The sequence below is a fragment of the Larus michahellis genome, chromosome 24 (assembly GCF_964199755.1).
Source record: "Larus michahellis chromosome 24, bLarMic1.1, whole genome shotgun sequence".
Taxonomy (NCBI): domain Eukaryota; kingdom Metazoa; phylum Chordata; class Aves; order Charadriiformes; family Laridae; genus Larus; species Larus michahellis.
Genome location: NC_133919.1, coordinates 1985018 through 2001149, shown reverse-complemented (window position 1 = coordinate 2001149; position 16132 = coordinate 1985018). Strand labels below are relative to the sequence as shown.

Below are 16132 nucleotides of genomic sequence, written 5' to 3'. Positions count from 1 at the left end.
CCAGGAAGGAAGAAGCTGCAGATCCTGGGGTAACTCTCTGCCTACCTGCTGAGGATTTGTTAGGTGGAAAACCCCCAAACCCACTTGACACCCTCACAGAGCACCCCGTTAACCCTTTTGTGTCGAACAGTTCTGTGTCACCCCACGGTGACACCCTGAGCTGAAAGCAGAGCGAAGAAGTGATCGAAGAGACTTGGAGAAGCCCCACCAGCTCCAGGGAGAGGACCTCCCTTAAGATGTCTTGGCTTCATCCCCGGCAGGACGACTCGGTGCCTCCTGTGAGACAGGGGGCCCCTGGCTCTGCTTGGTGCAAAGACGTGGGTCCTCCTCCCGTTGAGGTTGGGCATCGCTCACTTGCCTGGGGCTCCTCTTGCTCTTCTCCTCCTGCCATGGCTGCCGGCTCTTCTCCGGCAGGGGAAGCTCTGCATCCTCGTGGCAGAGGTTGGCTTCATCTCTGTGGGGCGGCTGGGGATGGCCCGGCTCAAAAGCTTCCTGTGGCTCTGGAGCCTGGGGCAGAAGTGGGCAGCTCTTGGCCTCCCTGTCCTCAGGCTCCCTCACCTGGCAGCTGGATTCAGGCTCCCGCGGGACCTGCTTCCTGGCAGCTTTTGATCTATCTCCCTGGGGCTGATGCTCCTTCTCTTCCGTGTCAGGTATCTGGGGGCGTTGGCTGTCCCTCCTGTCCTCCTTGGGCTTTGCCCGGCAAGGGGCACCCTTAACACCATCCGGATGGGATGCAGGAACCTGGTGAGCACCTTCCTTCACCCCTGTTTCAGACCTCTCCTGTGGCTCACTGAGATCCCCTGCGTTTTCCTGGGAGCTAGAAGCTGGCGTAACCCTTTGCCATAGAAGTTCGGGCTCCTTTGTTTCTTGCTCGTCCCTTTGGGGTCGTGGCTCTGGCTGGATGCTCTTGTCACAGAGGACTGCTGGTGGCTGGGGTGACACGGAGCACTTCTTCACATAGATGGGCTGTCCCTGGTTACGGGGCTGTTGACAGACAATCTCGTAGGTGGTAGCTTCAGGATGCTTCGAATTCTGGATCACGTGGATCAAGTATGCAACAGTCTGAGGGTCACAGGACTGAGGGAGGACCCGCACCTCTGGCTGTACATCTGGCTCAGCGGGGATATAACGGACCCTCACGTCTGTGACAGAGGCCGTCTCTCCTGGAAGGCAGAGGTCTCTGTTATCCACATCCACGGTTTGATAGAGACGCCTCTCGTGCATTTGTCCTTCGTCCAAATGTGTCACATCAGGCTCACATGTTTCTTCCTCATCTAAAAGGATTTCATCCTTTTTCAGCTCGCATCTTTCTTGTCTCTCGCATGTGTCTGGCTGGTCGGTGGTGGCACCTCGCTCTTCCCTCTCGCGTGTCTGGCGGCTGCGGCGCTCATAGACCTGCAGCTCCAGCTCCCGTTGGCGATCGATCCTCCTCTCCCGCACGGGCTCTTCCCTCTCTCTTCCTTTGACAATCCTCCTCTCCTCCTCTGCTTCTTCGCACTCACGGGGACAGTCCCTCCTTTCCACGTCCTCACGTGGCTCCCGTTCCCGGGACACGCGGCGGATCTTCACATCGGCTTCTACTGCCGCTACGGCGGTCTCTCTTGTCCTCTCGTATCTCACCGACTCACGTTGTCTCCTGCCATCGTCTTCCAGCTCGCATCTTTCTCGTCTCTCGCATGTGTCTCTCTGGTCGGTGGTGACACCTCGCTCTTCCCTCTCGCGTGTCTGGCGGCTGCGGCGCTCATAGACCTGCAGCTCCAGCTCCCGTTGGCGATCGATCCTCCTCTCCCGCACGGGCTCTTCCCTCTCTCTTCCTTTGACAATCCTCCTCTCCTCCTCTGCTTCTTCGCACTCACGGGGACAGTCCCTCCTTTCCACGTCCTCACGTGGCTCCCGTTCCCGGGACACGCGGCGGATCTTCACGTCGGCTTCTGCTGCCGCTACGGCGGTCTCTCTTGTCCTCTCGTATCTCACCGACTCACGTTGTCTCCTGCCATCGTCTTCCGGCTCGCATCTTTCTCGTCTCTCGCATGTGTCTCTCTGGTCGGTGGTGGCACCTCGCTCTTCCCTCTCGCGTGTCTGGCGGCTGCGGCGCTCATAGACCTGCAGCTCCAGCTCCCGTTGGCGATCGATCCTCCTCTCCCGCACGGGCTCTTCCCTCTCTCTTCCTTTGACAATCCTCCTCTCCTCCTCTGCTTCTTCACACTCACGGGGACAGTCCCTCCTTTCCACGTCCTCACGTGGCTCCCGTTCCCGGGACACGCGGCGGATCTTCACATCGGCTTCTGCTGCCGCTACGGCGGTCTCTCTTGTCCTCTCGTATCTCACCGACTCACGTTGTCTCCTGCCATCGTCTTCCGGCTCGCATCTTTCTCGTCTCTCGCATGTGTCTCTCTGGTCGGTGGTGGCACCTCGCTCTTCCCTCTCGCGTGTCTGGCGGCTGCGGCGCTCATAGACCTGCAGCTCCAGCTCCCGTTGGCGATCGATCCTCCTCTCCCGCACGGGCTCTTCCCTCTCTCTTCCTTTGACAATCCTCCTCTCCTCCTCTGCTTCTTCGCACTCACGGGGACAGTCCCTCCTTTGCACGTCCTCACGTGGCTCCCGTTCCCGGGACACGCGGCGGATCTTCACGTCGGCTTCTACTGCTGCTACGGCGGTCTCTCTTGTCCTCTCGTATCTCACCGACTCACGTTGTCTCCTGCCATCGTCTTCCGGCTCGCATCTTTCTCGTCTCTCGCATGTGTCTCTCTGGTCGGTGGTGGCACCTCGCTCTTCCCTCTCGCGTGTCTGGCGGCTGCGGCGCTCATAGACCTGCAGCTCCAGCTCCCGTTGGCGATCGATCCTCCTCTCCCGCACAGGCTCTTCCCTCTCTCTTCCTTTGACAATCCTCCTCTCCTCCTCTGCTTCTTCGCACTCACGGGGACAGTCCCTCCTTTCCACGTCCTCACGTGGCTCCCGTTCCCGGGACACGCGGCGGATCTTCACGTCAGCTTCTGCTGCCGCTACGGCGGTCTCTCTTGTCCTCTCGTATCTCACCGACTCACGTTGTCTCCTGCCATCGTCTTCCGGCTCGCATCTTTCTCGTCTCTCGCATGTGTCTCTCTGGTCGGTGGTGGCACCTCGCTCTTCCCTCTCGCGTGTCTGGCGGCTGCGGCGCTCATAGACCTGCAGCTCCAGCTCCCGTTGGCGATCGATCCTCCTCTCCCGCACGGGCTCTTCCCTCTCTCTTCCTTTGACAATCCTCCTCTCCTCCTCTGCTTCTTCGCACTCACGGGGACAGTCCCTCCTTTGCACGTCCTCACGTGGCTCCCGTTCCCGGGACACGCGGCAGATCTTCACATCGGCTTCTACTGCCGCTACGGCGGTCTCTCTTGTCCTCTCGTATCTCACCGACTCACGTTGTCTCCTGCCATCGTCTTCCGGCTCGCATCTTTCTCGTCTCTCGCATGTGTCTCTCTGGTCGGTGGTGACACCTCGCTCTTCCCTCTCGCGTGTCTGGCGGCTGCGGCGCTCATAGACCTGCAGCTCCAGCTCCCGTTGGCGATCGATCCTCCTCTCCCGCACGGGCTCTTCCCTCTCTCTTCCTTTGACAATCCTCCTCTCCTCCTCTGCTTCTTCGCACTCACGGGGACAGTCCCTCCTTTCCACGTCCTCACGTGGCTCCCGTTCCCGGGACACGCGGCGGATCTTCACGTCCGCTTCTGCTGCCGCTACGGCGGTCTCTCTTGTCCTCTCGTATCTCACCGACTCACGTTGTCTCCTGCCATCGTCTTCCGGCTCGCATCTTTCTCGTCTCTCGCATGTGTCTCTCTGGTCGGTGGTGGCACCTCGCTCTTCCCTCTCGCGTGTCTGGCGGCTGCGGCGCTCATAGACCTGCAGCTCCAGCTCCCGTTGGCGATCGATCCTCCTCTCCTGCACGGGCTCCTCCCTCTCTCTTCCTTTGACAATCCTCCTCTCCTCCTCTGCTTCTTCGCACTCACGGGGACAGTCCCTCCTTTGCACGTCCTCACGTGGCTCCCGTTCCCGGGACACGCGGCGGATCTTCACGTCGGCTTCTACTGCCGCTACGGTGGTCTCTCTTGTCCTCTCGTATCTCACCGACTCACGTTGTCTCCTGCCATCGTCTTCCGGCTCGCATCTTTCTCGTCTCTCGCATGTGTCTCTCTGGTCGGTGGTGGCACCTCGCTCTTCCCTCTCGCGTGTCTGGCGGCTGCGGCGCTCATAGACCTGCAGCTCCAGCTCCCGTTGGCGATCGATCCTCCTCTCCCGCACGGGCTCTTCCCTCTCTCTTCCTTTGACAATCCTCCTCTCCTCCTCTGCTTCTTCGCACTCACGGGGACAGTCCCTCCTTTCCACGTCCTCACGTGGCTCCCGTTCTCGGGACACGCGGCGGATCTTCACGTCGGCTTCTACTGCTGCTACGGCGGTCTCTCTTGTCCTCTCGTATCTCACCGACTCACGTTGTCTCCTGCCATCGTCTTCCGGCTCGCATCTTTCTCGTCTCTCGCATGTGTCTCTCTGGTCGGTGGTGGCACCTCGCTCTTCCCTCTCGCGTGTCTGGCGGCTGCGGCGCTCATAGACCTGCAGCTCCAGCTCCCGTTGGCGATCGATCCTCCTCTCCCGCACAGGCTCTTCCCTCTCTCTTCCTTTGACAATCCTCCTCTCCTCCTCTGCTTCTTCGCACTCACGGGGACAGTCCCTCCTTTCCACGTCCTCACGTGGCTCCCGTTCCCGGGACACGCGGCGGATCTTCACGTCAGCTTCTGCTGCCGCTACGGCGGTCTCTCTTGTCCTCTCGTATCTCACCGACTCACGTTGTCTCCTGCCATCGTCTTCCGGCTCGCATCTTTCTCGTCTCTCGCATGTGTCTCTCTGGTCGGTGGTGGCACCTCGCTCTTCCCTCTCGCGTGTCTGGCGGCTGCGGCGCTCATAGACCTGCAGCTCCAGCTCCCGTTGGCGATCGATCCTCCTCTCCCACACGGGCTCTTCCCTCTCTCTTCCTTTGACAATCCTCCTCTCCTCCTCTGCTTCTTCGCACTCACGGGGACAGTCCCTCCTTTCCACGTCCTCACGTGGCTCCCGTTCCCGGGACACGCGGCGGATCTTCACGTCAGCTTCTGCTGCCGCTACGGCGGTCTCTCTTGTCCTCTCGTATCTCACCGACTCACGTTGTCTCCTGCCATCGTCTTCCGGCTCGCATCTTTCTCGTCTCTCGCATGTGTCTCTCTGGTCGGTGGTGGCACCTCGCTCTTCCCTCTCGCGTGTCTGGCGGCTGCGGCGCTCATAGACCTGCAGCTCCAGCTCCCGTTGGCGATCGATCCTCCTCTCCCGCACGGGCTCTTCCCTCTCTCTTCCTTTGACAATCCTCCTCTCCTCCTCTGCTTCTTCGCACTCACGGGGACAGTCCCTCCTTTCCACGTCCTCACGTGGCTCCCGTTCCCGGGACACGCGGCGGATCTTCACGTCCGCTTCTGCTGCCGCTACGGCGGTCTCTCTTGTCCTCTCGTATCTCACCGACTCACGTTGTCTCCTGCCATCGTCTTCCGGCTCGCATCTTTCTCGTCTCTCGCATGTGTCTCTCTGGTCGGTGGTGGCACCTCGCTCTTCCCTCTCGCGTGTCTGGCGGCTGCGGCGCTCATAGACCTGCAGCTCCAGCTCCCGTTGGCGATCGATCCTCCTCTCCCGCACGGGCTCTTCCCTCTCTCTTCCTTTGACAATCCTCCTCTCCTCCTCTGCTTCTTCGCACTCACGGGGACAGTCCCTCCTTTGCACGTCCTCACGTGGCTCCCGTTCTCGGGACACGCGGCGGATCTTCACGTCGGCTTCTACTGCTGCTACGGCGGTCTCTCTTGTCCTCTCGTATCTCACCGACTCACGTTGTCTCCTGCCATCGTCTTCCAGCTCGCATCTTTCTCGTCTCTCGCATGTGTCTCTCTGGTCGGTGGTGGCACCTCGCTCTTCCCTCTCGCGTGTCTGGCGGCTGCGGCGCTCATAGACCTGCAGCTCCAGCTCCCGTTGGCGATCGATCCTCCTCTCCCGCACAGGCTCTTCCCTCTCTCTTCCTTTGACAATCCTCCTCTCCTCCTCTGCTTCTTCGCACTCACGGGGACAGTCCCTCCTTTCCATGTCCTCACGTGGCTCCCGTTCCCGGGACACGCGGCGGATCTTCACGTCAGCTTCTGCTGCCGCTACGGCGGTCTCTCTTGTCCTCTCGTATCTCACCGACTCACGTTGTCTCCTGCCATCGTCTTCCGGCTCGCATCTTTCTCGTCTCTCGCATGTGTCTCTCTGGTCGGTGGTGGCACCTCGCTCTTCCCTCTCGCGTGTCTGGCGGCTGCGGCGCTCATAGACCTGCAGCTCCAGCTCCCGTTGGCGATCGATCCTCCTCTCCCGCACGGGCTCTTCCCTCTCTCTTCCTTTGACAATCCTCCTCTCCTCCTCTGCTTCTTCGCACTCACGGGGACAGTCCCTCCTTTGCACGTCCTCACGTGGCTCCCGTTCCCGGGACACGCGGCGGATCTTCATGTCGGCTTCTACTGCCGCTACGGCGGTCTCTCTTGTCCTCTCGTATCTCACCGACTCACGTTGTCTCCTGCCATCGTCTTCCGGCTCGCATCTTTCTCGTCTCTCGCATGTGTCTCTCTGGTCGGTGGTGGCACCTCGCTCTTCCCTCTCGCGTGTCTGGCGGCTGCGGCGCTCATAGACCTGCAGCTCCAGCTCCCGTTGGCGATCGATCCTCCTCTCCCGCACGGGCTCTTCCCTCTCTCTTCCTTTGACAATCCTCCTCTCCTCCTCTGCTTCTTCGCACTCACGGGGACAGTCCCTCCTTTCCACGTCCTCACGTGGCTCCCGTTCCCGGGACACGCGGCGGATCTTCACGTCGGCTTCTACTGCTGCTACGGCGGTCTCTCTTGTCCTCTCGTATCTCACCGACTCACGTTGTCTCCTGCCATCGTCTTCCAGCTCGCATCTTTCTCGTCTCTCACATGTGTCTCTCTGGTCGGTGGTGGCACCTCGCTCTTCCCTCTCGCGTGTCTGGCGGCTGCGGCGCTCATAGACCTGCAGCTCCAGCTCCCGTTGGCGATCGATCCTCCTCTCCCTCACGGGCTCTTCCCTCTCTCTTCCTTTGACAATCCTCCTCTCCTCCTCTGCTTCTTCGCACTCACGGGGACAGTCCCTCCTTTCCACGTCCTCACGTGGCTCCCGTTCTCGGGACACGCGGCGGATCTTCACGTCGGCTTCTGCTGCCGCTACGGCGGTCTCTCTTGTCCTCTCGTATCTCACCGACTCACGTTGTCTCCTGCCATCGTCTTCCAGCTCGCATCTTTCTCGTCTCTCGCATGTGTCTCTCTGGTCGGTGGTGGCACCTCGCTCTTCCCTCTCACGTGTCTGGCGGCTGCGGCGCTCATAGACCTGCAGCTCCAGCTCCCGTTGGCGATCGATCCTCCTCTCCCGCACGGGCTCTTCCCTCTCTCTTCCTTTGACAATCCTCCTCTCCTCCTCTGCTTCTTCGCACTCACGGGGACAGTCCCTCCTTTCCACGTCCTCACGTGGCTCCCGTTCCCGGGACACGCGACGGATCTTCACGTCCGCTTCTACTGCCGCTACGGCGGTCTCTCTTGTCCTCTCGTATCTCACCGACTCACGTTGTCTCCTGCCATCGTCTTCCGGCTCGCATCTTTCTCGTCTCTCGCATGTGTCTCTCTGGTCGGTGGTGGCACCTCGCTCTTCCCTCTCGCGTGTCTGGCGGCTGCGGCGCTCATAGACCTGCAGCTCCAGCTCCCGTTGGCGATCGATCCTCCTCTCCCTCACGGGCTCTTCCCTCTCTCTTCCTTTGACAATCCTCCTCTCCTCCTCTGCTTCTTCGCACTCACGGGGACAGTCCCTCCTTTCCACGTCCTCACGTGGCTCCCGTTCTCGGGACACGCGGCGGATCTTCACGTCGGCTTCTACTGCCGCTACGGCGGTCTCTCTTGTCCTCTCGTATCTCACCGACTCACGTTGTCTCCTGCCATCGTCTTCCGGCTCGCATCTTTCTCGTCTCTCGCATGTGTCTCTCTGGTCGGTGGTGGCACCTCGCTCTTCCCTCTCGCGTGTCTGGCGGCTGCGGCGCTCATAGACCTGCAGCTCCAGCTCCCGTTGGCGATCGATCCTCCTCTCCCGCACGGGCTCTTCCCTCTCTCTTCCTTTGACAATCCTCCTCTCCTCCTCTGCTTCTTCACACTCACGAGGACAGTCCCTCCTTTCCACGTCCTCACGTGGCTCCTGTTCCCGGGACACGCGGCGGATCTTCACGTCGGCTTCTACTGCTGCTACGGCGGTCTCTCTTGTCCTCTCGTATCTCACCGACTCACGTTGTCTCCTGCCATCGTCTTCCGGCTCGCATCTTTCTCGTCTCTCGCATGTGTCTCTCTGGTCGGTGGTGGCACCTCGCTCTTCCCTCTCGCGTGTCTGGCGGCTGCGGCGCTCATAGACCTGCAGCTCCAGCTCCCGTTGGCGATCGATCCTCCTCTCCCGCACGGGCTCTTCCCTCTCTCTTCCTTTGACAATCCTCCTCTCCTCCTCTGCTTCTTCGCACTCACGGGGACAGTCCCTCCTTTGCACGTCCTCACGTGGCTCCCATTCCCGGGACACGCGGCGGATCTTCACGTCGGCTTCTGCTGCCGCTACGGCGGTCTCTCTTGTCCTCTCGTATCTCACCGACTCACGTTGTCTCCTGCCATCGTCTTCCGGCTCGCATCTTTCTCGTCTCTCGCATGTGTCTCTCTGGTCGGTGGTGGCACCTCGCTCTTCCCTCTCGCGTGTCTGGCGGCTGCGGCGCTCATAGACCTGCAGCTCCAGCTCCCGTTGGCGATCGATCCTCCTCTCCCGCACGGGCTCTTCCCTCTCTCTTCCTTTGACAATCCTCCTCTCCTCCTCTGCTTCTTCGCACTCACGGGGACAGTCCCTCCTTTGCACGTCCTCACATGGCTCCCGTTCCCGGGACACGCGACGGATCTTCACGTCCGCTTCTACTGCCGCTACGGCGGTCTCTCTTGTCCTCTCGTATCTCACCGACTCACGTTGTCTCCTGCCATCGTCTTCCGGCTCGCATCTTTCTCGTCTCTCGCATGTGTCTCTCTGGTCGGTGGTGGCACCTCGCTCTTCCCTCTCGCGTGTCTGGCGGCTGCGGCGCTCATAGACCTGCAGCTCCAGCTCCCGTTGGCGATCGATCCTCCTCTCCCGCACGGGCTCTTCCCTCTCTCTTCCTTTGACAATCCTCCTCTCCTCCTCTGCTTCTTCGCACTCACGGGGACAGTCCCTCCTTTGCACGTCCTCACGTGGCTCCCGTTCTCGGGACACGCGGCGGATCTTCACGTCGGCTTCTACTGCTGCTACGGCGGTCTCTCTTGTCCTCTCGTATCTCACCGACTCACGTTGTCTCCTGCCATCGTCTTCCGGCTCGCATCTTTCTCGTCTCTCGCATGTGTCTCTCTGGTCGGTGGTGGCACCTCGCTCTTCCCTCTCGCGTGTCTGGCGGCTGCGGCGCTCATAGACCTGCAGCTCCAGCTCCCGTTGGCGATCGATCCTCCTCTCCCTCACGGGCTCTTCCCTCTCTCTTCCTTTGACAATCCTCCTCTCCTCCTCTGCTTCTTCGCACTCACGGGGACAGTCCCTCCTTTCCACGTCCTCACGTGGCTCCCGTTCCCGGGACACGCGGCGGATCTTCACGTCGGCTTCTACTGCCGCTACGGCGGTCTCTCTTGTCCTCTCGTATCTCACCGACTCACGTTGTCTCCTGCCATCGTCTTCCGGCTCGCATCTTTCTCGTCTCTCGCATGTGTCTCTCTGGTCGGTGGTGGCACCTCGCTCTTCCCTCTCGCGTGTCTGGCGGCTGCGGCGCTCATAGACCTGCAGCTCCAGCTCCCGTTGGCGATCGATCCTCCTCTCCCGCACAGGCTCTTCCCTCTCTCTTCCTTTGACAATCCTCCTCTCCTCCTCTGCTTCTTCGCACTCACGGGGACAGTCCCTCCTTTCCACGTCCTCACGTGGCTCCCGTTCCCGGGACACGCGGCGGATCTTCACGTCGGCTTCTACTGCCGCTACGGCGGTCTCTCTTGTCCTCTCGTATCTCACCGACTCACGTTGTCTCCTGCCATCGTCTTCCGGCTCGCATCTTTCTCGTCTCTCGCATGTGTCTCTCTGGTCGGTGGTGGCACCTCGCTCTTCCCTCTCGCGTGTCTGGCGGCTGCGGCGCTCATAGACCTGCAGCTCCAGCTCCCGTTGGCGATCGATCCTCCTCTCCCTCACGGGCTCTTCCCTCTCTCTTCCTTTGACAATCCTCCTCTCCTCCTCTGCTTCTTCACACTCACGAGGACAGTCCCTCCTTTCCACGTCCTCACGTGGCTCCTGTTCCCGGGACACGCGGCGGATCTTCACGTCGGCTTCTACTGCTGCTACGGCGGTCTCTCTTGTCCTCTCGTATCTCACCGACTCACGTTGTCTCCTGCCATCGTCTTCCGGCTCGCATCTTTCTCGTCTCTCGCATGTGTCTCTCTGGTCGGTGGTGGCACCTCGCTCTTCCCTCTCGCGTGTCTGGCGGCTGCGGCGCTCATAGACCTGCAGCTCCAGCTCCCGTTGGCGATCGATCCTCCTCTCCCGCACGGGCTCTTCCCTCTCTCTTCCTTTGACAATCCTCCTCTCCTCCTCTGCTTCTTCGCACTCACGGGGACAGTCCCTCCTTTGCACGTCCTCACGTGGCTCCCATTCCCGGGACACGCGGCGGATCTTCACGTCGGCTTCTGCTGCCGCTACGGCGGTCTCTCTTGTCCTCTCGTATCTCACCGACTCACGTTGTCTCCTGCCATCGTCTTCCGGCTCGCATCTTTCTCGTCTCTCGCATGTGTCTCTCTGGTCGGTGGTGGCACCTCGCTCTTCCCTCTCGCGTGTCTGGCGGCTGCGGCGCTCATAGACCTGCAGCTCCAGCTCCCGTTGGCGATCGATCCTCCTCTCCCGCACGGGCTCTTCCCTCTCTCTTCCTTTGACAATCCTCCTCTCCTCCTCTGCTTCTTCGCACTCACGGGGACAGTCCCTCCTTTCCACGTCCTCACGTGGCTCCCGTTCCCGGGACACGCGGCAGATCTTCACATCGGCTTCTACTGCTGCTACGGCGGTCTCTCTTGTCCTCTCGTATCTCACCGACTCACGTTGTCTCCTGCCATCGTCTTCCGGCTCGCATCTTTCTCGTCTCTCGCATGTGTCTCTCTGGTCGGTGGTGGCACCTCGCTCTTCCCTCTCGCGTGTCTGGCGGCTGCGGCGCTCATAGACCTGCAGCTCCAGCTCCCGTTGGCGATCGATCCTCCTCTCCCGCACGGGCTCTTCCCTCTCTCTTCCTTTGACAATCCTCCTCTCCTCCTCTGCTTCTTCGCACTCACGGGGACAGTCCCTCCTTTGCACGTCCTCACGTGGCTCCCGTTCTCGGGACACGCGGCGGATCTTCACGTCGGCTTCTACTGCTGCTACGGCGGTCTCTCTTGTCCTCTCGTATCTCACCGACTCACGTTGTCTCCTGCCATCGTCTTCCGGCTCGCATCTTTCTCGTCTCTCGCATGTGTCTCTCTGGTCGGTGGTGGCACCTCGCTCTTCCCTCTCGCGTGTCTGGCGGCTGCGGCGCTCATAGACCTGCAGCTCCAGCTCCCGTTGGCGATCGATCCTCCTCTCCCTCACGGGCTCTTCCCTCTCTCTTCCTTTGACAATCCTCCTCTCCTCCTCTGCTTCTTCGCACTCACGGGGACAGTCCCTCCTTTGCACGTCCTCACGTGGCTCCCGTTCCCGGGACACGCGGCGGATCTTCACGTCGGCTTCTACTGCCGCTACGGCGGTCTCTCTTGTCCTCTCGTATCTCACCGACTCACGTTGTCTCCTGCCATCGTCTTCCGGCTCGCATCTTTCTCGTCTCTCGCATGTGTCTCTCTGGTCGGTGGTGGCACCTCGCTCTTCCCTCTCGCATGTCTGGCGGCTGCGGCGCTCATAGACCTGCAGCTCCAGCTCCCGTTGGCGATCGATCCTCCTCTCCCGCACGGGCTCTTCCCTCTCTCTTCCTTTGACAATCCTCCTCTCCTCCTCTGCTTCTTCGCACTCACGGGGACAGTCCCTCCTTTGCACGTCCTCACGTGGCTCCCGTTCCCGGGAGACGCGGCGGATCTTCACGTCCGCTTCTACTGCCGCTACGGCGGTCTCTCTTGTCCTCTCGTATCTCACCGACTCACGTTGTCTCCTGCCATCGTCTTCCGGCTCGCATCTTTCTCGTCTCTCGCATGTGTCTCTCTGGTCGGTGGTGGCACCTCGCTCTTCCCTCTCGCGTGTCTGGCGGCTGCGGCGCTCATAGACCTGCAGCTCCAGCTCCCGTTGGCGATCGATCCTCCTCTCCCGCATGGGCTCTTCCCTCTCTCTTCCTTTGACAATCCTCCTCTCCTCCTCTGCTTCTTCGCACTCACGGGGACAGTCCCTCCTTTGCACGTCCTCACGTGGCTCCCGTTCCCGGGACACGCGGCGGATCTTCACGTCGGCTTCTGCTGCCGCTACGGCGGTCTCTCTTGTCCTCTCGTATCTCACCGACTCACGTTGTCTCCTGCCATCGTCTTCCGGCTCGCATCTTTCTCGTCTCTCGCATGTGTCTCTCTGGTCGGTGGTGGCACCTCGCTCTTCCCTCTCGCGTGTCTGGCGGCTGCGGCGCTCATAGACCTGCAGCTCCAGCTCCCGTTGGCGATCGATCCTCCTCTCCCGCACGGGCTCTTCCCTCTCTCTTCCTTTGACAATCCTCCTCTCCTCCTCTGCTTCTTCGCACTCACGGGGACAGTCCCTCCTTTCCACGTCCTCACATGGCTCCCGTTCCCGGGACACGCGGCGGATCTTCACGTCGGCTTCTGCTGCCGCTACGGCGGTCTCTCTTGTCCTCTCGTATCTCACCGACTCACGTTGTCTCCTGCCATCGTCTTCCAGCTCGCATCTTTCGTGTTTCTCGCATGTGTCTCTCTGGTCGGTGGTGGCACCTCGCTCTTCCCTCTCGCGTGTCTGGCGGCTGCGGCGCTCATCGACCTGCAGCTCCAGCTCCCGTTGGCGATCGATCCTCCTCTCCCGCAATGTGTCTTTCCTCTTTGCATCATGTCTTTCTTCCCAGTTGTTTACCTGACTGATATCTCTCTCACTTTCTGTATAGTCAACCTTATTTTCATAGATACGTCTCTCTGGCTCACAAGTCTCGTTGTACTTGACGTCAGGTTCTAGCGGTTCCTCTATGTATGTCTGATGTGGGCGTCTTGAGTCCAGACATTCAGGCTCACGTGTCTCGTTGCTGATGTGTTCAAATGCTTTTTGTTCCAGCTCACGTAGGTGGTAGCGGCTTGTCTCTTTTGTGACTAATTCAGGTTTACGTGGCTGATTGCGACTTCCTCTATCTGCTTCTTGTGGCTGCTGGTTGCTTTGATCGTATGCTTGTATTGCTGTCTCATGTGGCTGATGGCTACTCCACCGGTTTGGCAGTGGTTGAGCTTCCCTCGTAAGGCTGCGACTCCTTGCATCTGCCAGTTGTTCTGGCTGAGGCTCCTCTTGATTTTGCCTTTCATCTGCCTGAAGTTCCTGCTCATGTGTTTGCAAGCTGCCACGCTTGCAAAGTTGTACATCTCCTCTTCTGTCTGGCTCCGGTGGTTGACGTCTTCTCTGGTTGTTCCATTGGTCGCATGGCTCCTGGCTTCGTTCTTCGTATACCTGAGGGATTGGCTCCCCCGGCTCCCTTCTTCGTTTTGTGTAGTTTCTGCTTTGTGTTTTATGTTGCTGGTGATGACTCCTTATTTCCTCTAGTGTTTCAAGTTCCTTGACCCTGGTTTCTCGTTGCAGCTCATATTCACTGGCGGGATCATGATTACTCTCACAAGTTTGTTGTTCCTCTTCCTGGAGCTGCTGACGGCTCCCTCTGTTATTAATTTCAGGCTCTTGGAGTGACTTGCTACTGGCCGTTAGCTTTGTTCTTTGCCGAAGGCATGGTCCATTCGGCAGGTACCAGTAGCAGGCCTTAGCCACTCTGAACACCAAAAGCAGGAACTCATTAAAATCTATTTCCCCGTCACCATCCCACTCCAGAAACTGCAGAATCTTGTCAATCGTCTGAGGGTCATGTGGCGTCTGCAGGGAAAACACACACAGGGGAACAAGAAAGGGATTTTAGCCTTCCTGCTTCTTGTCAGAGAAATGCAAAGACAGGAGCAATTGCAGTCTTTTCTCCTTCCATATCTCACACCTTCACAGCAAAAACACTATGTCTTTGTTCTCCATTTTCCTGGTTGCTCCCTGGCTGCAGCTAACTAGTTCTCTTCTCTTTAAGATATACTTTATCCCTCTACTGGATGCATTTTCTTCCTACCTTTGAAAGAAAACCATACCTCTCCACAGCTCATTCTCCAGCTTTTGCCCATTTGCTCATGGCAAAATGGATTGGAAGAGCTGTCAAAGCAGTTGGTATAAAGGAACTCAACTGCTGATCCCTTTTGGTAAAAGCCTCACAATCCCACTGTCATAAGAATCATCCCCTCCCCAGGAGGAGATTTTGCAGTCCCTGCACTCAAGTCTTGGCTCAAGCCCTCCCCCTTGCAGCAGCACTCACAGCTATGACATCTGCAAACTCCCTCTGGATTAATTCTTTCATCTTCCTTCGGCTGAGGTTGGAGCAGTCTCCATCTTCCTTTGCATATTGGTGAAAGACGCTGCTGATGATGGAAATGCTGTCTAAGAAGCAAGACATCTTCCTGCAGATTCAAGCAAGCCTGCAAAAAAAGGAGCAGACCTAAGGGTGGGAGATTTGCTTGTCTCTGAGCGTGAAAAGGAGGGAGAATTGCTGGGGTCAAGCTGCATGTGTTAATGGGATGCTGAGTGCCATGTGTTGTGTGTCCCCTCCTGTGCCACGGCGAGCTCTGTTTCACCAGAGGACTGGGAAGAAATTCAAATTCTTAGGGGTTTTAGTGGGATGGGGAGTGTCCTTCAACTTATCTACTGACGTGTTTGAATGACGTTTGATAGGGGATGGCAGGATGCCTGCATTTATGGATCGCAGGGAGGGGACTGGGGATGATGACTCAAGAGATGCCCCAAGAACCCATCCCCATGGGGCAATACCAGGTACTTATGTTTCCAGGACCCACGCTACTGTCTCTACCTGGCACTGAGGTACTCTGGCTTCTCTGGAACAGGTTAGAGGATGTCTAATGCAGCGCTGGCATGGCCTGAGACAAGATCTAGTTGGGTCAGAGACAGGTAGAGTGCTCACAGGGAGTTAAAACAAGGCCTGTGGCTGATGTTCCTGTGACCCATAGTAATGCAAAACAGTTGATAAAGCTTTCTTTAAGCATCAGTTCATTGGCAAATAGACTTTGGCCAGAGGGGAACTGCCAGATCACCTAGGTCAGAGCTACTTATTTAATTTTACTGGGATCTGCATGGCAGAAAGCAGTGCTCCTGTTGGAGCTTTGTGTCTGGAAACCTCAGAAGCCACCTCCTTCCTTCCTCCTCACAGGATCCCCAAGCCTGTTCTCAGGCACATCAGTGCTGAGACCTCAGCTGTCAGCTGGGGAAGCTGTGCTGTGTCTGCCTTGCCGCTTCTGTAACATGCGCATACGCATGAACACATGGGCACACCTCTGCATATGAAATCCCATGTTTTGGTGTTTCTGTAGAAACCGGAAAATTCCTCCCATCTGTTCATTCTGGCTGGGAGCTGACTCCAGACCAAAGTCAGGCACAAAACCTGGCTCCCTCCCTCGTTTCCCCTTTGAGAAAAGCTGCCTCTACACACGGACACACAACGAGAGCATGCGGGTGTCCCAATAACACAAACCAACATTTCACTGGATAGAAACGCAAAAGACTCTCAGAAAATACTGCGGCAGGAATGACACTGCCACCCAGCATGAATCCCATAGAAATAGCATGTCCTTGCCCGGCAAAGTGCATGTTTCAGAAGGAGTGACTTACCCAAATCACCAAGGGGATCGAGTGGGGTTCCTGTGAAGCCGTGCGATGTGATCAGAGGACCTGAGTGCTTTTATAGGGTCCTTGACGGAGCTGCAGAAAGGAGACACCCTTTGTGGACATTGTCCTGATT

The 16132-nt window shown here is 58.7% G+C and overlaps 1 protein-coding gene across 1 annotated transcript; it reads right to left on the bottom strand.

Moving 5' to 3' along the window:
• Positions 1-231: 231 nt before the first annotated feature.
• Positions 232-14776, bottom strand: TCHH (trichohyalin). Its single transcript, XM_074566188.1, has 6 exons — positions 14639-14776; positions 8830-14160; positions 6670-6792; positions 4487-6402; positions 1722-4138; positions 232-1274 (listed from the first exon to the last, which is right to left on the bottom strand). The coding sequence occupies exons 1-6, from the start codon at positions 14774-14776 to the stop codon at positions 232-234; spliced, it is 10968 nt and encodes a 3655-aa protein (XP_074422289.1).
• Between the last annotated feature and the right edge of the window lie 1356 nt (positions 14777-16132).

What these genes read in the sequence shown, in the direction of transcription:
- TCHH (XM_074566188.1), bottom strand. Translation starts at nt 14,776, where the DNA reads ATGTCTTGCTTCTTAGACAGCATTTCCATCATCAGCAGCGTCTTTCAC. An exon ending in AACGGGAGCTGGAGCTGCAG is followed by an intron (nt 6,793 to 8,829) that starts GTCTATGAGCGC and finishes GAAGAAGCAGAG; the next exon opens with GAGGAGAGGAGGATTGTCAA. An exon ending in GAGAGACGAGAAAGATGCGA is followed by an intron (nt 4,139 to 4,486) that starts GCCGGAAGACGA and finishes GAGACGAGAAAG; the next exon opens with ATGCGAGCCGGAAGACGATG.